Consider the following 22,887-nt stretch of genomic DNA (forward strand, 5'->3'; position numbering starts at 1 on the left):
ATTGTCTCTTAGTAATTATGGCACTTGTGTTTTCATTCCAGGACATTAAGACTCGATGAGCGTGATTTTCCCAGTGGAACATTTAAAGATGTAGAAGGACCTTCTTGGTCTTCCTCACATTTCTGTGCAATGGACGAAATGTCTTTTTACTCACTCTTAATGCATCTCATCCATCATGCCCCTGCAGCTCCTGGTGCTTCATCCTGTTCTTAGCAGTCATATAGTTAGCACATATTAAATGAATTCATTAAGTGGAGTCGAATAGGGGAAGCTCTGGTGCCCTCCCTACAATATGGACAGGACAAAAGACACTGGCTCTTTTTCTTCATATTCAATGAGATAGATGCCCCACCTCATAGGTAAAAAAATCTGCTCTGTATACAGCTACAGTAATCGAAGAAGGGACAGTTTAAAACGTCTCCATTTGTAGAAGGAGAAAATTGGGTGCTTCATGCGGAGAAGCTGCCCTCCTGAAGCCAGGGCTGGCTCCTGAGATCAAAGGAGTGGGGGTGGGGATGAGGTAATTCGAATGAGAAACGCACCCTTGCCCACCCCACAAGTTCCTGCTGGCATTTATGTCAGTAAATGAGGGAAACATGTCAGTCCGTACATTTTATTCCTAGGTTATGGTAAAAATTTTTCTTACTGTACAATTTTTTGGTATTTTTTGTACACAGTTAATTATTTAACCTCTAAAAGATATGTGCTTTATTTTCTTTCAACAGGACATGACATAAACACTAGAATTTCTTGTCTCAATAGAGATTATTTTATTCCTTGCTCCCCAATATTTGAACTTTTGTCAGTCTTAGGATAATTTTTACCCATTTAACTAGCAAAATGCATATTCAATTAAAATAATCTGTCTTCCTAGCACAGTATCTTTGTTCTTAGTTCTCTATTAACAAATAAAATGTTTTTATTCAATGTGAAAATTAGTGTACCACATTTTGAGTTTAGGAAAAGTTATTTATTGTATTTTTTTCAACCAAAATTTTACCCAATCCTTTGACTAACCTGTAAGACATAATAATTAATATCTAGCAAAAGTTTTTAAAGTACTTTGAAAAATCATGAGATGTTCTGTTTATATTAAAGCATTTCAGAAAACCATTTCTGAGAAAACCTAAATTGAGAAAACCTTTTTGGAAAATAATGTCATAGGATAAATCAAGAACCAAAAAAATATTCATTCCACTAGACCAGTTAATTAATACCAAGGAAATAATCCTAAATGCAAAGCGAGAAAAATAAAACATTCTGCATGAAGATTTCCATCCCAGCATTACTTGTATTAATGAGAACTGTAAACAAGACGATCAGTACGAGGGAATTTAAAGTACTTGTATCCAATAGAATATTATACTGCTTTAAAGTAAATAAAATAATGTGGAAAATGTATGTAATACATTAAATCCAAAAGTTTCAAATTATATTAAATTGAAAGTTTAAAAATGGTTTATCCATGGATCTATTTGCATATATTTGCTGAATTCCCACTGAACATCCAGCATCAGGCTAGGACTGGGTACGTGACAGTGAGTCAGGCGGACCTGGGCCTTGCCCTCATGAAAGCATGTCTGGAAAGATAGATATTGAACATTGGATGACAAGCTTGATGAGTGAAAAGAAAGGGATGCTGACCTTGTCTGGGAAGGAAAAAGAGGCCTAGGCAGAGGATTTAAGTTCTCTCTGCCTGGTTTAGCCACACAAGCCAGGACCCTAGTTTGGAGGTAGAGGGGGAAAAGATGAGAGTCCTCTCATCAGAGGGACCAGGACTTCACAGGAGTTGACTGGTGACAAGCTGCCCTGTTTAAATAACTCACGTAATGAAAGGACACTTGGGGATGAAGGAGGGAATTTAGGATATTGGTAAGAATGTGGTCGAAATGATGGCTATGGACAGAAATGAAGGCAGAATGAAGTGATAGACATAAATACAGAGGTTCTTCACCTCTTTTTATAGCCTAGTCTCAAAGTAATACTTTTAAATCCATAAAATAAAATTTGTAGTTTTATAAAGAAAACCACTTACATTGAAATAGTTTTCAATTTCGTTATGATATAGCAATACAGTAATTAATACAATGCATTCATTAAGATATAGCAATAGGTCTAATATCTGCCATAATTTTGAAGAGTTGATGAGCATAAATGGTATTCAAGCTTTCCATGACAATTGTAATATCCAATGAAAATCTCTGATTTCTCTTGGTGACAAAGTTACAGGTACTCCTAAAGCTGCTATGGTTTGTTGCCTTCAATTATAATAGAAAGAAATGCTAAATTTCATTTAGAGATAAATGAAAATAAAGATACATTTTCCATTCACGTTCATGGATCCTGTGAACTCCTGGGTCCCTTAGGAGTCCACAGACCCCAGGTTAGAAACTTCTGTTTAGTGTGATAGGATTATGGTTGGCATTTCCCACCCCTATTCTCCACATGGTATTTGCATGATTACTTCTTCTAATGACTTGATGAGGTTTATATACCTCAAGCCACAGGTAAGATGGGAAAGAGCCTCTTAGCTTCTTGCTTTGTATTGTAGTTGGGAGGTTCACAGTCTGTAATGTGATGTCCTATATCTTCCTTGCTCAGTCCTCTTGTAGTCACAGTTATGAGTCCTCATGTCTCAAAATTCCTAAGGGACCAAGCATGATGAGAAATCCCAGACAGACCCCTTTGGGGACACAGGCCTCTTAAATTAATATCACTTTCTATGGTCAGCAAACTTTCTCCTTCAACCTATAGGTCTTCAATATACAGATGGCTTTGAGAGCTTAGTAATAAAGCAGCAGATTGAATCTAGGCACAAATGCTAGATTAGCAATGTAAAAGTATGACTAGCTTTTAACAATATAGTTCTAAAGGATTGGTAGCTTTCTCACACCTGGGCAGTCCAGCCCCTGAATGTCTGCACTGTCTCCTTAGGGCAAGCAGTACCCAGTTAGATGCATAGAGTGAGGGGTGATCCTTACCCCCCTGGAACATCCTGAGGCAATAGCTTGTTGGCTGACAGTAAATTTTTTGTATTTTCTGTATTAAATAAAGATACATTTTTTAGATGAAGAAAAACTGTTTCCTCATTCTCTCAGACTGACCCTCACATTGTCAGTGTGCATTTCCCTCTGCCTGGACTATCAAAGCTAAACCCTAAACTCTCCATCCAGCGAGGGAAGAGGTGGGAGGAGCAGAATTCAGGTGTTTTCCTTGTACGTTGTGAACCTATGGTTCCTTGGTAAAGGCCATTCGGTTAGAAGAGAAAGAACCTGCTCCTCGTTCCACCTAGAAAATTAGTTTTTAGTCTTATTCCTGGCTTTTGAATCATTACTGAACCTTCTCCCTGAGGGACTTGATTTGAGTGGCGTGAGTTAGTTATTTTCCATAATAAAGCTGCCTCAGAAATAACTGTTTCACATCTCTCAGTGACAGATCGAAAGGGGGCCATTTCTCAACCTGAAGAAGTTGAAATATGACTTCTATATTGTACAAGTCAAATGAATGGAAAACTACACAAAATAGGAGAAAGCTGTTCATTAGATTCAAACTCTAGCAAACAAGCCCTCTTTTGTGCTCCCTTAGAAAAGTGACAAGTGCAGGCAAATCCTGTTTGGCTCAAATAAACTCTTATAATAATTGCAAGGAAAAAGGAGTGACAAGTTCATTAATATCAGTGCCAGCTTTCAACATGGAGATATATTTGGAGGTGCCACTGTTTTATCTGAGTGTGAGACCGACAGCTTCTGTTCCCCAACAAAGTGACACAAGGGACAGTGGGGCAGTTGTCATGCAGTTGACCTCAGACAAGGAGGGCGATTACTGCCATATCATTGGACGCGACTGACATAGGCATCCAAATGGAAAGAGCAGGGACATCTTGAGTCAGGATCATACATAGCCTGGCAGACAGTTATAGTATAAGACCATTTTGAACTTACGAATTAGTCACCTGATTTTCATGGGTCCTAAGTTATTTAAAATAAGTGAGCTTCTTTGTTTTTTTAAGGTAAGGACATACAGAATCTGATGCATGAAGAATCACTTCAACTCAGACAACTTTCACTGCTTCCAGGATTAGTCTAAAAGCCAAGAGATGAAAATTGGATGGAAATGTAGTTAATTAGGAATTAGCCAGCTTCCCAGTGATCAACTGTGCTTAAAGACACAGATTTTTCCAGAATTTAGAGTGAGGCATGACAACATGGCACTGGATGTGAAGGAACCACCAGCATTAGATTGGCCCAATGTGTAATGTTTTAGGACTTTGGGCATGTTCTTTCTATCTTCTGTGTTAGCATATTAATCCTCTGAGGCTGTATTTGGGTTATATAGTGCTCAGTTTGATGAATGGGTGGGTTAATTTGAGTAAAGTTTCTGGAGTAAAAAACACTGAAGACTGATTCCTTCATATGGTTTATCAACTGGATATGAAAACAGCTCCCAAAAAAGAGGTTTTCAAAAATGTTTAGAGCTTTGGAAAATAAGTAAATTAACGTGGAACCTCCCAAGAAGGCTACTTTGAAGAACTAAATTCACTTGGCTGCATAAATTATGGGTATCTGTTACAAAGGGCAATTCTGATGTAGCTAAGCAAATTTTGTTTCAAAATCCTGGAGGGTAAAACCTTTGAAAAGGTGTTTGAGTAATCAGGAAATAATTAAGACAGTCAGAGCCCTGCTTCATGTGAGGGAACACTTGAAAGTGGAATTCATATTAAGCAGAAGTTTCAGATGGCATGCCTCTTTATTAAAACAGAAGTAAACAGTACATTAATTAAATTTTCTAATACACAAAATGAGGAGGCTTTAAAATGCTAGTAAGGAAAGAGAAATAATATAATGGATTTTGATTTTTTTTAAATCAAGCAATTAAAATGAGAAATAAAAAATTTAGGCTTTGAAGTTTATAAGTTTATACATCCAGAAAGAATGCCATAATTTAATATATGATTGTATAACCGACTTTCTTGATCTGGGGATCTGTCTTATTGACTAGCTAGTATCAACTGAATGGTAGAATTCCCTGAGTATGATGGAACCATTTACACATTCCCAGTCAAAAAATGTCTCCCTAATATTCTCAAAGCTTAAGACTCTGGCCTATCTAGGTGATAAAAACTAAAATGTAATTTATCTAAATGTTAGATCATGTTATACACACCATACCTCTTAATATTTTTTAAACTGGAAATGGCTACCCTGAGTATCTAATTTAATGATTTTAAGGTGTTCTCTGCCTTCTGGTTCAATCCACCTTTATAATTATATCCCCCATTACTCCCATTGCCATCATCTGTGCTCAACTATCAGGTATTAACCAAGCAGACCCCAAGCTTTCTAACACCTAAGCATTTCCCCACGCTTCCACTTATACCCATTCAGTTCCCACTGCTTTTCACCCCATTCTGTGCTTATCTAAATCTGACCTTCAAAACCCAGCCAAAATGCCACTTTCTTCATGACAAATGTCTTTTTCCTAGCCAGAAGTAATCATTTCCCCGCTCTATGCTCTCGTGCCTCTTACCAGTTTCCATCATAAATTAGGGATCTCTGAATGACTGTCTCATTTCCCATGCTAAACTGATACTTTTTAAAAGTCCGTGCCTACTTTATTTACTATGTTCTTCAGTCTAGCACACTGTCAGCAACTAGCATAGTGTTAATATGCATTTGTTAATGAATAAATGACCTCTTTTGAAAAAACAGGTATAAAAAGGAAATGTTTAATTTTTATTAGAATAGGGATGCAGAGAAAAAGGTATAATTTTGTTCATCTTCTCAATGTTCCCAGAATCAGATAATTGTTGAATGTTAAGGGAAATATGCTTTAAAACTAAACTGTAATTTTAAAAGAAAACACAACAGCTTTTTCACTTTTCTGGGTGGCTGTTGTATGCCCTTTATCATGTTAATGCATAGAAGTCCTCCCTTTGTGCAGGTAGATTAATACACTATAGCCCGTGAATAGCTAGAGAAAACATGCTCCTTTATGCGACCTAATAACCTGGGGGACATCATTTAATCTTCACGAGATTGCGTTCCCTCATCCTGAGGAAAGGAATTCTCACTTGCAGCCCTACCTATTTCACAAGTTTGCTGTGAGGGGTAATAAGGCAATGTAAGTGATAACACTTCATAAATTGTAAAATTCTTTATAAATGTAGGAATATATGAAGTAGATCAATATAAGGGACATTAAAATAGTAATATGAAAAAGAAAGAGAATGAATAAGTGACTAAAACAGGTCAGATTCTTTAGGTCAAATTTATATGAAATATTTTATGAAATGATCGAAGGAAAGATTTTGTTATACAATAACTTAAGTTTCCATCACAAGAAACAGTAATTCCATGAGGGCGAATGAAATTAGTGAATAATTATTCTGATTACTGAATAACGTCACTGTGTGTGTTCTATAAAATTGCTCTGCAACTGCAATCAGAGGGATCCTTATAGATGAGAGAGTTCCAGGCCTCAAATAATCTTCAATCTAATTTACTCACTATTACCATTTAGGAAGGATGGTTTTATTTTTCTCTCCTACTACTGGTCATTTTAGTGAATGTCTAAGATCTTTTCCGTCAGACTTCATGGTATTCTGAAGCTTTAATAAAGTTGCTGGGAAGGAATATAGACTGTGGAACCCAAAGATAAAAAGGGACCTGGGTATCCACTTATTCTAAATACCACCCAAACCTGGAATTAATCCTTAGAAGCCCTGTTATATCTAGTGTTGACCTGGATGGATCCAATGTATAAAAAGGGATGGGATTCACCTGCCGACCCCTAAATCAATTAAGTAGAAATGTGATCTTTTATTTTTTATGTGTGTGAAAGCTTTGGTTTGCCTGATATGCAGAACAGACACACAGCCATGTTGCTATTCCCCGGTCACACCTGCCCTCTTGGCCATCCAGGCCCAGGGTACAGAGTTCCAAATTAGCTAGGGCAATGAACAAATAAATTTTCAGTTTTAATTCCCTTCCTCTCTTAATGAGTTTATTAGCCTATCTTTGGACATTTTCTAAGAGCACCAGCTCTAGTAGGATTAAACCTGTGATGGATGTTGCTGCTGCCTAAAAAGTTCCAGTTTCTTTCCCAGAGGAGCCACTGAACAGAGCCCATCTTGAATAGCAAATGCACCCCCAAGAGTTAAAGCCACTCTGGCCCCTCATATAGACTGCATATGGACCCTGAGGATTAGAAGCATTTAGCAGCTGCATGATCAAAATGACAAGATAACTGTAAATTATTTGATTAATCCTCATATTGTGCTTATGGTTAAACTCATTATTTAAAATTTGACTTAGAGTGGCAGTAGTTAATACCTATAATGGAATCTTTGCATCCTGTATTTCAGATAAATTTCATTTCCATTCAAAGAACAGCAAAACTTAACTAATCATAACCCAAATAAACCATGTTTCTTCCCTCCTCTCTGCTCCACACCCCAAACTTAAAATTTTTAACTTGGTGTAAAAATTTGAATTTTAACTTTATATTCATGTCCTAATTAAAACATGAGTAATCAAATGAAACTCCCATTGCCTAATGACTTATTTCATGGTACTGTCATATAGTGTAATCATATTGGAGGGTAGCTGGTTTTCCTATATATATAAGACTTCCCTGGAGCAAAATTTACAACTCAAGGATATTAGATAGAAAGTTACCTGCTTCAAGTGGGAGACTGAAGTCATTTTTCATAAGTCATCATGACTTTGGAGTGACTTGATTTGGAAAATGATGGCATGGAATTCTGTTTTAATCAGACTCAATGGACTTAACTCTGTGCTAGGGTAAAACTGAATATTGAAATCAAATTCCTATTTTTAATTCCTTTATGTCAATTTATCTGTGTTGATATGCTACATGAGGCTTTAATACCATCTCTCTGTGTCTCTCTTAGAAGACAAAGGGAAGCTAAAAATCAACAGTTCCAGTCAGTCTTCAAGCTCTGAAGGTGGCCCATTTCTCCTCAAATCTGGCACAACACCCCTGCCACCTGGAACAGACGCCTCTCCCTCCAAGAGCACAAATGGAGCGCCTGGTACTGTCTCTGAATCAGAAGAAGAAAAAGCCAAAAAATTGCTTTACTGTTCACTATGCAAAGTGGCTGTGAACTCCCTGTCACAGCTGGAGGCACACAACACAGGTTAGCGGCTACTGTTGGGATTTAAATAATGTTTATAGCAAAACCCAACTTTTCCTGTCAGAATGCCATTAGATGTTCGAGCATTAGGTTTGTTCAATGTCTTCTCTACTTTTTTGATTCAAATGTATGATTTTGAGAAAAGTATGATCATACTGACTTTAGAAACAGCAAGGCAAAGCAGGTTGGAGATAAAACCTGTTCTGTTCTTTGTTTTCTCAGGAAGTATGTACTAGTTCCCAAAACTCATAAGGAAGAGACAGGGAAGACAAATATCTATGCACAATGTTCACTGCAATACACTTACAAAAGAAAAAAGTGGAAACCTAAAAGTCCTTCAGCAGGGAAATGCTGAATAAATTAGAGTACCCCAATGTGACAGACTACACTATTCAGCCATTAAAATGTAATTAGAAGAAAATATGTATATAATTTGATATATGAAATTTTCAGAATATTTAGTTAGTATGATCCCAATTTTGAAAAATATTATTTTTATGCTGATTTTTTAAAATTTAAGTGTAGTTAGTATACAATATTATATTAGTTATATTAGTTTCGGATATACAATATAGAAATTTGACATTTTTATACCTTACAATTATTATTCTAATAATCATTTTTCACCTTGCAAACTTCTCACATTATTGACTATATTTATTTTTATATACTAAAAAAGAACCAGAAGAGAAATGCACTGAAATGATAACTTTGATTATGTCTGCGTGTTGATAATATGCGTAATCTTTATTTTCTCATGTTTCTCTATATTTCCTATATATTTATTCTATATTCTTCTGTTATCCCATTTTTTACAATGAAAATGTGTTAAATTTATAATAAGAATTAAAATGGTCATTAAAAATAAAAGCAATGGGAAATTCAACCTGAAGGTAACTTCTCAAGAATAAGAAAACAAAGAGCTCCATGTAGTTCTTCAATAGCTATTTAATATATGTCTCTTTCTGTTTTAGGATCTAAACACAAGACCATGGTTGAAGCTCGTAATGGGGCTGGTCCAATTAAGTCCTATCCTAGACCTGGATCAAGATTAAAGATGCAGAATGGTAGTAAGGGGTCAGGACTACAGAACAAGACATTTCATTGTGAAATCTGTGATGTTCATGTTAATTCAGAAATTCAACTCAAACAGGTAATGTACTCTGAATTAGTAGTCATTGTTGTTTGGGGTCACCACTTGACTGTATACCTCCTAATCTATATAATGGTTCTCACTGTGCTCAAAGTTAAATTTACTAACCTTTATAGGATACATAAAATATACAAAATACAGGTACTCTGTGGAAGAAAAAGTCCACACCAAATATTTGCACATATATGTCAGATTTCAGACTGGTGTTAGAGACACATGAGCACAGCAATACCCGGAGCTCGGAGCTCACAGTCAAGCAGGAATTTCTGGAAGATAAGGGAGATGTTCAGTTCCAACAACCCAAAATCGGGTTAGGGGGACAGACTCAACAGTCACGGTGGTAATACCAGGCAAAGTCGGATAAGAGCTATGGAGAAAGAGGGAAGGAAGAGAGGCGTTTCAATTGAGTGGGGAGCAAGTCTTTACCCACACTACCGTGGAACTTGTACCTGGAACTGGGCCCAGCTCCGTCTGATTATGAAAGTCTCCTAAATCATGGTGAAACCAGCTACCTCTATCTAGGAAGTATATTTTACATGGAATAAAACTCACATCTAGATTCAGCTAATGCATCAAACTTTTTTCAGCACATTTCTAGCCGAAGACACAAGGATCGAGTTGCAGGGAAACCACTGAAGCCGAAATACAGCCCTTACAACAAACTCCAGCGGAGCCCAAGCCTTTTAGCAGTAAGTTCACCTTGCCTGCTCACCTGTGGTGTGGGGCAGCCTTGCTGGGTTGGGCAGATTCTGTGGGTAAGGAGGGCCTAGGGACTAATGGGTCCTGAAAGGTTTGGAACTTAAATAGCCCACATAGATAGAAAATTTAGAATGAACTGCTTAGTTCCTGCCGTAGGGCACCTTGAAGAAATCTTCCTGAGAGAAGAGAAGCAGAGCCTCTTTAGAGCTAACACCGTAACGTACCCTTTACCAAGACCTTTTGAAAATGTTACCTTCTTTAGCCTATAAGGAAAAGTAAAGGCTGAGGAACAAGGACAAGTGATGACTGTTGTACCTGGGAAAAAAGGAATTGCTTTCAGAAAACAAGAATTCATTCATTTAATACCCTCCTCCCTCCTCTGTCTTCCCCCCCCTCTTTCTCCCTCCCTCCTCCCCTCCCTCCCTCCCTTCTCCCTTCCCTCCTCCCCCTTCCCTCCCCAGAAAGTAAGGTAGGCCTGTGTGCTGCTCTCCTTGCATGTCTAGCAGGCATGTTGGTAATCGGCCTGTCTCACCTGCTCTCAATATGTGCTGTTTCCAGTTTCTTTGCAAAAATACCCAAGGACTTCAGCCATAGGCGTCCTGTAAATTCCCAGATGAGTGGGTTTCATAATCTCCCTGGGACCAGGCTGAGGCTCCGCAGGAGGCTGAAGCTGGGGTGGCCCGCTGGAGGCCGTGCTGAGGGTGCAAACAATGTAACCCGCCCTAAGCAAGCCCAGCTTCAAAACTCCTGATGGCAAAAGGGAGAAGTGAGGGATCGATTTCTTACTTCGCAGGAAGGTTCCATCCCGGGAATCCTTGGCCTAGAGAAAGTTGCTAGCCCACCAAGGCGATTCCAGCGACAGAAACCTGCGCTAGCTGCAGTGTGTCAGGGAATGCTCTGTCAGTGGCCAGGAAACTTTGTTTCCACGGCGCCCCGTGGGTCCCTAGTGTCTAGAAGCCCAGTCACCCACCCCAGTGCGGCTGTCGGAGAAGTGAGGTGAAGGGTCGTAAACATTCTTCAAAAACAACAACAGGAAAGCCCCATTCCGAGGCTGCGCTGAGGTTTAAGACAGTGGGGATTTTGAGCTGAGCTCCGCGTCCACTGGAGCCCCGGGGCGCCTGCTGTGCCGTCGGGGGTGAGACGCAGCGCTGGGGCCTGCCCGGGCTCTAGGGCCTGCTCCAGGGCTAGGGCCTGCCCCGGCTCTAGGGCCTGCCCCGGGGCTAGGGCCTGCTCGGGCGCTAGGGCCTGCCCCGGCTCTAGGGCCTGCCCCGGCTCTAGGGCCTGCCCCGGGGCTAGGGCCTGCCCCGGCTCTAGGGCCTGCTCCAGGGCTAGGGCCTGCTCGGGCTCTAGGGCCTGCCCCGGCTCTAGGGCCTGCCCCGGCTCTAGGGCCTGCCCCGGGGCTAGGGCCTGCCTCGGCTCTAGGGCCTGCTCGGGCTCTAGGGCCTGCCCCGGCTCTAGGGCCTGCTCCAGGGCTAGGGCCTGCTCGGGCTCTAGGGCCTGCCCCGGCTCTAGGGCCTGCCCCGGGCCTCCTGCGGCCTCGCGCCCGCCGAGGGCAGAGGCCCCCCGAAAGAGCAGGGACGCGAGTCGGCCCGAGGGCGCGCCCGGAGCCCGCGGCCAGCTCTGTGAAAACGGCCCTTCCTCCACGCCTGAGAGGAAAGGCTTTCACAGTGTGGCGCCTTCCTAATGTTCGTGTTCCACTGCGGAAACACGTCTGCGGAGCTTATTCGAAACACCCTCCCAGCCCATTCCTGTTCTCTCCCTCCTTCAGGCCAAACTTGCATTCCAGAAGGACCTGATGAAGCCTCTGGGCCCGGCCTTCCTGTCCTCGCCGCTGGCGGCCGCGGCCGCCGTGTCCTCCGCGCTGTCGCTGCCGCCGCCCCGGCCGGCCGCCTCGCTCTTCCCGGCTCCCGCCGTCCCGCCCGCGCTGCTGAGGCCGGGCCACGGGCCCATCCGCGCCGCGCCCGCCTCCATCCTCTTCGCGCCCTACTGAGCCCGAGCCGGGGGCGCGGCCAGCGAGTCGGGCGGCGAGAGGGCGGCCAGAGGGGTCCGCGGGCCAGGGCTCGGGGCTGCAGCGCCCCCCGCCGGCCGCAGAGCGCGAGCCCGCCCCCGACGGCGGGCCCATCCCGTGGCCGCGGTGCGGCGCGCTCCGAGGGGCGCCTGGCATCAGCACCCCAGCAGCACAGGCTCCAGCCCCTGTTCCCCGCCCATCCACCGGGGTGTCTCAGATACTTGGTTTCTTGCAACTGTCTTGGTCAGGAAAAAAAAAAAAGGAATACTATACATATATCATTCTCTGAACTCTTTTTCCATGAGTGTGATGCGGCTCAGAGACAGTGTGGAATCTTTTCCTGACGGGCTTGAAAAATAGGGTCTTCCTCACACGTCTGTAAATAACTCTGGAGTCCAGCGGGGCCCCTGCTAGTGCGGAACAACCGCGGGCGCACGCGAGCGCTTGCTGCGGACCCATCTTACCAACAGCTCACGGCGTCCCCTCCCGGTGCACTGTCGGTGACAGGGAGTGTGTCCTGTGTTAGACCCACGTCCTGTCCTGCCCTGTGTAGTGCTAGATCTGTATCTCTTGTCTCAGTTAAACACTTTTAGTTGCTGTGCACATGTTAGGAAGCAAAGTAGCTTTGAATTTTCTCTTTAAGAGAACAAAAGATAAAGTAATGTATTTTTCTTCATTTTTCATTTTATTTGGTGATATTTAAATGAAATAGAAAGCCATATAACATAGCTATAATTACTACCTGTTTGCTATTTTTGTTTAACTTATTTTGTAGCTCCCTCACCAGTTTGAGTTGCTAAAGCAAATGTAGACAAACAGAGAAGAGCTTCCTAAATGGCACATTTTTGCACCTCTTGTGCAATTTGCAAGAAGACAATGAATCCATGTATTTCTGTGTCATTATCTTTTTCATTTTTAACCTGTTTTCATTTGTAACGATGCTACATAATCTTGTGGCTCCCTAATGCAATAATGTACAGAAGATAAAAAATTTATAATTGAACAATTTGTCTTTCTGTTCACCGAGTATGTTGCAGGTCATGCTCCCATGCCCCCTTTCTAAGCTGGTATCAACAAGACTGGAATGTTTGTGGTATCAGAGGCAAGAGGTATCATAACACAACAAAACAGAGTGAACTCTTTTTGAGCATCTGTATCTGCAATCTGTAAATGGTAAAATGTCTGTGTATTTTTTTAAATGTACCTTTTCAATAAAAGTACAAAAAATAAAAATCTGTTTGTATTTTCAAAGTTATTTTCTCCTGAGACACCATCCATTTGAAATCATCTGATGAAAGATTTTCAGTAGATGCAAAGATTGCTTTTTACATATTTAGCATTTTCAGCTCTTATTTGCAGCATTTAGTTGTCATGTTTATTCATTACTGTTCACGGCATCTGCATGAGGCGAGACTTTACTGCTGTTTTCCCTCCAAATCTCTAAGAAATTGGGCCAAAGTTGTGAGTGTGGCCCAAAACCACAGTAGCAGCCTGCCAAAAATTTGGGACTGATTTTTTTTAAGCTTGCTGTGAATCTTTTCAATCCCTAGCCCATCTTTTATTCATGTCTCTGGCAATCACAATCTCTTTTTAGAGAATTTTATCTCACTTCTTCCCATTTACCTTCTCTAATCAGCTCACCCCTCTTTCCTTCCACCTTGTTCTGTTCTTAACTGTAAAGATTAATACATCACTATTTGTTCTGATTATCTATTGCTGCTCAAAGAACTACACCATAATTTAGTGGCTTAAAATAACAACCATTTTATTTTATTACAATTTCAGGAATCAGGAATTCTCACAGGGCTAGGCTGGGCTGTTCTTCTGTTCCCTGGGGCAGCAATAAGAGGCCTCTCGGTAGTGTCCAGCTGGCGCGTGGGCTGGTCTAGAGGCCCACGATGGCTTCACTTGTATGTCTGCCTGGATGAAAATGGCTGGAAGGCTAACTATTGTAGCAGTCTACAAGAGAGCCCATATATAGCCTCCCCGGCCACATGGTCTCAGATAATTACCTGGTAACTCTGGACTCTCAAAACATTTCAAGAGGCCAAGGTGGAAGTCAAAAGGCTTCTTACAAAGTTGTCTCAAAACGCCCAGCATGTCACTTGTGGTGCATTCTATTGATCAAGCCATTCACTAAGGCCAATCCAGGTTCAAGGGAAAGGAAATTATTTGCTTTTCAATATGAAGAAGAGCAGAGAATTTGTAGCCATCTTTAATCTACCAGTCTGTTGTAGAATTTATAAGTGAGTGCTAACAAAGCTATTACAGATCCCCCTTCCCCCTACCATAAGCCCAAACCACATAAGTTTTTTAAAATGAGAAGAATTGGAGTGGGAGTAGGACCTAAATTCTCATTTCTAAAAATGAAGGCCAAGGATGGCAGTGCAGCTGTGATACACAGCAATAGGCTTCCCCTACCAAAGAGTTTATCCAACTATTTGAAAATTGTTGACCTTAATATTCTAGACTTATAGTAAGGTCACTTTTAGAGTCTATTAGGATTCCAGTTCGGCATTCAGAATTTGGTTATTTTTAAAATATGATTAATTTGAGCTCTAACCAATACTAGATACACTAAACTTTAGTTGGACCTTCAGATATGGTTTATGGACACCATACTCTGAAGGAGTTGTGTTTAACACTTTGGAGAACTCTTTATTTTTATGGACTCCAATGGCAATTATATTTCATTTCTCTTGTATCACCATCCATTCCATTAAAGATTACTTCAATCCTCAAACATTTTCTAATGTCAATATTTAAATAGGCTCAGGAATTTACTGATTATATTCAGAGTTTAAGATTTTTAAAAATCACCTCATGGAGGAAGTACAAAAGAATAGCAATTAATTAAAATGAATGCTCCCAAAAATAAGCCAGGAGTAGCTTTGAACAATAATTTATAAAACACTACTAAACAGACATATCATCCAGCCTGATTCTGAGGTGGCACAGTGGGTCAATCCTGAAAGGATATACATATTTGAACTAATACCTCTTCTTATGCCATTTCTTTCTGCTTTTTTGTGTGATTTTTTTAGAGAGAGAGAGAGAGAAGCATTGATCAGTTGCCTCCCATACACACCCCGACCAGGGATCGAACCTGCAACCTTTTAGCACCACCACTCTACCCATTCCACTTATTGGGAAAGTTTAAAAATGTGCTGCTTACTCTGACATGGTCCAGCTCTGGTCTCTGTAGAATCTGAAAACTACTACAGGTAGGATTGCCAGAAAAAAATATAAAACACACAATTAAACTTGAATTTCAGATAAACTATGGATAATTTTCAGTGTAATATCCTAATAATTTTTATTACACTATTACATATAGCATAAGTATGTCCCATAAATAAGTATACAATATTTGGGGACATACTTATATTAAGAGAATATTTGTTGTCTATCTGAAATTCAAATTTAAATGGATAGGCTGTGTTGTTGTTTTTCTAAATCTGGCAACCCTTGTCTCAGGAGCATTTCTCTTCATCTCAAGTGCCATTTATTCTTCGGGAGAGAAGCAGCCTCTTGGGTATTAAAAACTAAATAATGAGTTTTTAAAAGCACATTGTGAAATGTACTCATAAATAGGCAGAGGAAGGGATTTGCAATAAGTGAAAGCCAATGATATATTATTAACATTGGATAGGACAGAACAGGGGACAATGCATCTACAGAGACCTCTTTCTTAAAGCTGTGTGGATACCTGTTAACAACATTAAACTACTGTAAAAGTAAAAGACTAGAATTTTCATTGTATTATGCACCAAACACATCACCCCCTGATTTGTTCCTTCTCTGCTCTAAGATAATTCTTTTATTTATTTTTATTGCTGAAAGTATTACAGATGTCCCCCTTTTTCCCCCATTTACTCCTTCCTCCCCACTCCTGCCCTCTCCTCAGGCCTTCACCCTAAGATAATTTTTACTTTCTGGAGCAGAAATGGTTATGGCTGTGCAGAATTTTTCTCTGAGACAGTGCATTAAGGAAAACTACACTACAGTTAATATAGCTGAGAAACAGAATCAAGAGATCCCATTGGAAAAAAACAAAGGGGAAAGCTGACGGAGCATTGGGTGGAAATCCTGCTGTGCTAAGATCCCTTTGGGAGTCTAAGGAGACTGAGTTTGGGGATGTTTTGAGAAATGAGAACCCAACCCCTGGGTTGCCATGGGAGAGGATCATGGTGGGAGGGAGAGATGGCCAGGAACTCTTTGATAGTTACAAGATTAAGTTAACATCGAGACAAGCATCTTCAGGTAAAGGTGGAGGGGTTTCATTTCACCTCTGTAGGTCTGCTGTGTAGATTCCGGCATCTCTTTACAGTGTTCCTTCCATCAGATCCTTGTTTTGTTAATATGATGGCCCCGAATATCAGAGGTGACAGGGCTTCTTTTGGGAAAATGCCAGTGTCTGGTACCTTGGTGGGCTGAGGAGAAGCTGTGTAGACCAAGAGCAGATCCCACAGGGCATGCTCAACTTTGTCTCCTACCTTCCTCCAAGTAATTAGCTCCATGGGGACATAATGCAGGTTCTCAGCAGCTATGCAGTGTGACTATAGGGAATTGCTCTGATTTCTTTAGCTAAAATTTCTAAAGCCAGAGTGGCAATAAAATGTTTTCTTCTACTCCCTCACTAGGTGCTCTAACTGCCTCAAACCTCTGGTTGTCAGATGGAATGCATTCTGTGGGTACAATGAAAACATCTTCATGTCATATTGTTCATTATAAAAAGTCACTTATCTGCAGATGATTGGGCAAGCTTGTCACTAAGCACCTGCTTTTCATTTTTATTTTAGTAAACAGAAAAATTAGGATAGAGGAAAAATAAATGAGAATAATACAGAATTTGGACTCAAAAGACCTGAATTCAAATTCACTATTGACTGGAAGTATATTTTTACTGTAAAATACAGTTTCATAATTAGGCCATCAACTGAAAGGAAAGATGGGCCTCCTTTTTTCTCTGTGAGATGACCGTCATCTTAGGCATATTTGTCTGATGTTTTATTCTCTGCAGTTTAGGCAGCAGGGAAGGATTATATGTGAAAAGAGCACTGGCTATATAAATACAAATAGCTAGTACACTTTCCTTGAGGAGCAGCTGACAGCTGCTTAAACTACAAGGCCCAGAAGTTTCAAATGATAAGAGGATGGTGCAAGCTCTCTCTCACATCAAGGAGTCAGAATACCATTCAAACATTCCCCCTAAAAGAACTTATTATTTGGCTGCCAGTAACTGTTTCACTTACTACTAAATATAAACATGGCATGTATGGGACTGAATATTAAAATGGAAGCTTGTGTGATTAATAGGAAAACCCTGTAGTGAAGAAACACTCTGCACTTTGATTTCTGGCTCTCCAAGATGAAGATCAGTAGGCTTGCCCAGGCAGTGTGGCTCAGTTGGTTGGAGCATTGTTCTGTACAGCAAAAGGTCATGGGTTCAACTCCAGCTGGGGTACATACCCAGGTTGCAGCCCCATCCCTGGTTGGGGCCCATATGGGAAACAAATCAATGTTTCTCTCTCTGTGTGTCTTCATCTCTCTCTCTCTCTAAAATCAATTATTTTAAATTAAAAAACAAAAAAGATCAGTAGGCTCCTCCTTATAGCTCCTGGTAGGAGGCTCCCCTGAGATGCAGTATCTTTCTGATAGCTGGTAGTCAAGTTCACACCTTTGTTAAGACAAAAGGCTAGCTTTTACTCAACATGGCTGAGCCTATTTTAAATCAATATACTAAACAGTTAAACACTGAAATTGACCTGGAAGCAGAACACCAAGCAAAAGGAGAAAAGTTTCATTGGTCTCGAACCACAAAGCAGGGTTTTCTAAAGGTGGTCACTTGGTTTTGTCTACAAGCAAAAACCTTGAACTGACTGCCAAGTCTTCACCAAGGTGCAAAGTACAACCTGGACGACAGATTCTCAAAAGGTAGTATGAGGTAGTATGTAGAAGAATCATCTGGAAAGTTTGTTAAAATGCATATTCCTGGGCCCACCCCCAGAGATTATTAATTACTCAGGAGGGCAGGAGTGATGGCCAGAAATCTGCATTTTATCAGGTGCGCCCACCCCCGCTCTCTCCACCCACCCAACATAACAGGAAGGAGACAAAGAGCAAGAATAAGAACCAGAGGCTTGCTTGATACTCATTGAAAGAGCCCACCTTGAATGCAGGCTGGGGCAGCCACTATGGAAAGCAGTAGGGAGCTTCCTCAAACAATTAAAAATGGAGCTGCCTTTTGACCCAGTGACCCCACTCCTAGGAATGTATCCTAAGAATCCTGAAACACTAATCAGAAAGAATACATGCACCCCTATGTTCATAGCAGCGCAATTTACAATAGCTAAGATCTGGAAACAGCCCGAGTGCCCATCAGTAGATGAGTGGATAAAAAAGCTGTGGGACATTTACACCATGGAATACTACACAGCTGTAAAGAAGAAGGATCTCATACCCTTTGGGACAGTATGGAAGAACCTGGAGAATATTATGCTAAGTGAAATAAGCCAGGCAGAGAAAGACAAACATCACATGATCTCGCTTACATGTGGAATCTAAAGAACTTAATAAACTGATGAACAGAATAGATTCAATGACATGGAAGCATAGATGAGACTGATGAATGTCAGAGGGATGGAGGAGGGCGGGTGGGTGGAGGGGGAGAGATTAACCAAAGAATTTATATGCATATATGCACAACCCAAGGACACGGACAATGGTGGGGAGAGGGAATGGGGAGGGGGATAGGATGGGGTGGAATGGGTCATTGGGGAGAAAAAGAGACATCTGTAATATTTTAACCAAATTTTTTTAAAAAGGGGGAAAAAAAAGAACCCACTGTCGTTAATCTCCACGCACCCTGTGTGGAGCCCTGCACTAGTGAGTATGAATGAATGACGGGGCTCGAAGTCACGGTGGCTGGGTATGTAGAACTTTTGCCCTCACCCTAACGGGTCTCAAGCTATAATAATCTCTGAGTTCCAGTGTTAACTTTTTTGATGTGCCATTTTCCTTGGTGTCCAATTGCAAAGCAGTCACTCCTTCCCCTGTAAGTTTCTGTGAACGGAGAACTAGAGAAGCAAGGCTGTTAGAACTGTGTGCAAAATAACAACAGGGATCCCAGAGCAGCCTGAGGGATGCTCCCAGGAGTAAAGTACATTGGAATCATTCTTAGACTTTCTGACTTTTATTTTAGCTGCTTGAGTACAGCACTTTTTTTCCCTTTCTTAATTTCAGGTGTTCCATAATATTTGTAAATTGAAGACGTAATACAAATGACTTCTGGACATATACTATGAATCACTATCATAACAAGACTAATCACTTTTTTTAAAAAATGAGGTTTTTAATTGATTTCAGAGAGAAGAAAGGAGAGGGAGGGAAAGAAACATCGATGAGAGAGTTGTTTGATGAGCTGCCTCCTGCATGCCACCCACTGGGGATCGAGCCTGTAACCCAGGCAGGTGCCCTGACCAGTAATCAATTCATGACCTCCAGGTTCATAGGTCAACGCTAAACCACTGAGCCACAGCGACCAGGCAATAATTACTTTCTTAATTCATTCTACAAGCCACAACCTGCCAAATACTGCGTTAAGAATACCAAAATAAATGAGGCTCCCACCTGGCCCTGAAAATTATTAAGACCTTCAAAAAAAGTAACATCTCTAGTAGCAGGTTAGTTTTTATATGTGTCTGTTTTAACTTGAATTTATTGTTTATGATAATGCTGAGATGAATTTAATCCAGGGGACTTAAACTCGATGAGGATCACCTAAGAAGTTCTCAAAAAATACAAAAACCATGGCCTCGACATCCCACCAACCGAATCAGAATCTCAGGTGGTGAGCCCTGGCTTTAATAGGAAGACAAACAGACAAACTGGCCAGGTGATCTTAATGGAAAGTCAGGTTTGAGGTCCACTAACCATTTAGAGCTGAAAAAGAACCACAGATACAAAGGCAAGAGAAGTTTGCTGCCTCTGATGGCTAGTACTTGAGGGCAAAGTACATCTCCCAAGCCTGAGGAACAAAGAAAATAGCCTTCCAGATACATGAGTGGTGGGGGACAGAGGACATTTTAGTTCAAAGAGGTCTTTTCCCCCTCACCACCGACTAATCCACCCATATGCGGACCTCCAGACCATTTGAACTATCCCCTGGCACTATGTTCACGGAGGGCTGAGAAGAAGGGTGTTGTCACTGATTACTAAAATTTTCACAGCAAAGAATAAAATCTGGATTAAATCTCCTAAAATTACATATCTAAATATGAAATTCCTAAAGTGGCACAGAGTAATCTGTTAGACTACTGGTGCCAGACCAAAATAATTGTAATCATTCCACAGGGGGAACCTCGCACAGAGCCATGCGTCTTTGTTAGCGCTGGAGACGACAGCACAACCAGAATCATATTTTATGCAGCAGAGAGAGAACTTATTTTATGAGACAGAAAGAGAAGAGGGGGCCTCTCCCTACTTTCTCATTTCATCTTTTGAATTCTACCCCATTTTGCTAGCTAAATACAAATCCTTTAGCTAAGGGCTTTCTCATCTAGGGGTGCCACTAGATGACTACTATCTCATGCTCTGACCATGACTATCTCAGAGGAAAGTAGGGTGACTCCCTTTTCTGCCTCTGTTCCAACATTCACTAAAGCAAAGCTAGAAAACATGCATTAACAGGCAGAAAAGCAATCACTTTTCCCAGGACTCTTAAGTCTTGACTGGCCCATTACGGAGCTCTGCCCAAATTAGCCACTGAAGAGAGAAACCAATAGGTAATGGAAGGCCTCCTGCACGTTTTCACTCCCTCACACCTGGAAGCAAAGATGGATCATCTGTGAGCACAGGAATGTGGAGGAGCTGAGCATGGTTTGTGTCAGCTCATAAAGCCGGTGGATGTCAAGGCCTCTGCATCCCAGGGCAGGTGGGGCCGCAGCTGTGGGGGGCTAACTTCTCCGACAGAGCCCAGAGGTCTTCCCACTCAGTGTTTGATTCCCAGGGCCTGCTCACCTACTCTCACTGTCTCAAAAAGTCAGTAAAATTGTGTTTGTTCTAAGCAAACACAGGTAGTGGAGCTCAGCTCTTAGGTAATGCTGAAACTTGACAACTTCGGACGAGTCAAAATCCTTAGGGGCAGGAGTAATGTGACATTTAGGATCAGAAGCTATTTTTGACGAGTAGGGCACTGCTTTAGCTGCAAAGGTAAAGGGAAGGCTCTGGAGTGACTGCACACGTGCTCGGCTCTATTCGCAGCCACCGTGGGAAAGCTGGATCCCTGGCGCTTGGAGGGCAGTGCAGTGTTCATTTCCCTCCTGGGAACCGGCCCAGCAGGTGCCGAAGGGGGAAGAAAGCTTGTGGTTTTGCTGCCCCCACAGGTTAAATGGGGAACAGTTTTCTGCTGTCCCCAAAGATGCTTGGAAGGAAATGGAATGTTCTAGGAAAAGATAAGCAAGACATTTGTGAATTAATTGAACCACTTTGGAGAGAAAAGAAAAGGGGGAAAAGAAAAAAATAGGGAAAGAATGGAATTAAGTATGAATCAGTACAAATTAAAGAAGCATGAGGCTCCGATGGAGATAATGCCTCCATCCAAAGTTCATATTGGCCCCTCTCTCCCCTTCCAGCACCACCCATAATATGGGGGTGCCCTCTTCCAGGGGAGGACCATTCCCTGGCTTTTTCAGTTCCCACTGGAGCTTGGATTCAGAGGGCCCCTGGTAGGTGTACCTCTGATTTCAGGATCTCAACACCTCATTCATAATCTTTGACCCATGCCTTGCACAGCGGCTTCCACAATTGAGTAAGTTCCTCCTGACTCTATAATGGAGATCGTGAAGATGAAATGTTATCATTTTATTTGGTTATTTTACCTGTTCCCAGGCAACGCAGACAGGCAGTAAAATTAATCAAATCAACACTCTGCATTACCACTCCTACTATTTCCCCAGAATAAGTTGTCACTCTCTCTAAGAAAGAGGATTTTCCCCTAAGGCTGTTTAAAAATGGTAATACAACCTCTGTTACAAACGCAGGAGGACTGGCAATAAAATGTGTAAAATTATCTTTTCTAAATTTAATTAAACTCAAGTAGCAAGGTTGTCTTTTGGACCCAAAGTCTTCTATGGGGCTCAGGCATATTTGAGCATATCTGGAGAGCTTGGGGGAAGAAGGCTGTGAGAAAAATCTATTTGCAGAAACAAAGCAAACATACTTCTCTCAGGGTCACCTGCCCCAAATGGAGGGAAGCTAAAGAGCCCCCAGGGAGGGAGGAGAGAGTTATGGAGTGAGAAGCTTACCCTGATAGCAATGCCTTCAGAGGGAAACAGTTCTTAATCTTTTTGGCTCAGTGCCTCCCTTTAATTTTTCATTTGATTTCTCTTTTTTGCTATTTTTCTTATAGATCTATTTTGGCTCTATTTCCTCCTTTGTGGATCTAGTTAATATGCTCAATAAGTTTGAGTTTGTGATAGCCAACATAAGTGCTCCCTTAGCTATGGGATGAGACATACTGTTTGAAGCGTCCCCTTACTGTGATGTCATTTGTAAGTGTTCTTTTGTCCCATTTATACCAGTCAAATGTCCATATTTTCTTAAGTAGTTTATTTTACTCCTTAATAGAATGCATCCAATATGTCAACATATATACATGGAACAGAACCGCTCTTCAAAGGAGTCCCTGTAAAGTGACATTTAAGGGGCACTAAGAATCCCATCTGCCCCTGCAAGTCGGTCCCTCTCAGCACCTCATCCTCCTACAGGTGTCAGTGTCTCCTTCTTCCGCTGGTCTGAAATGTTCACTGTGACTGTTTTGGTGATCAAAGTAAAATCACTGCTTTGGAGTCCTAGGGAAAGAACTGCTTC

General features: G+C 41.4%; 1 protein-coding gene across 3 annotated transcripts in view; it reads left to right on the plus strand.

The window, feature by feature from the left end:
• The window catches only part of ZNF385B (zinc finger protein 385B), a 283,963-nt gene extending 271,966 nt beyond the window's left edge, over positions 1–11,997 (plus strand). For all 3 annotated transcript variants that reach the window (XM_087819738.1, XM_016225156.2, XM_087819739.1), the window contains 4 exons: positions 7,913–8,158; positions 9,130–9,308; positions 9,896–9,997; positions 11,776–11,997. In XM_087819738.1, coding sequence (XP_087675864.1) covers positions 7,913–8,158; positions 9,130–9,308; positions 9,896–9,997; positions 11,776–11,997 — 749 coding nt within the window. The remainder of the gene's footprint in view (positions 1–7,912; positions 8,159–9,129; positions 9,309–9,895; positions 9,998–11,775) is intronic.
• The last annotated feature ends 10,890 nt before the right edge of the window (positions 11,998–22,887 follow it).

The sequence above is a fragment of the Miniopterus natalensis genome, chromosome 8, assembly GCF_054644295.1.
Source record: "Miniopterus natalensis isolate mMinNat1 chromosome 8, mMinNat1.hap1, whole genome shotgun sequence".
Lineage (NCBI taxonomy): Eukaryota > Metazoa > Chordata > Mammalia > Chiroptera > Miniopteridae > Miniopterus > Miniopterus natalensis.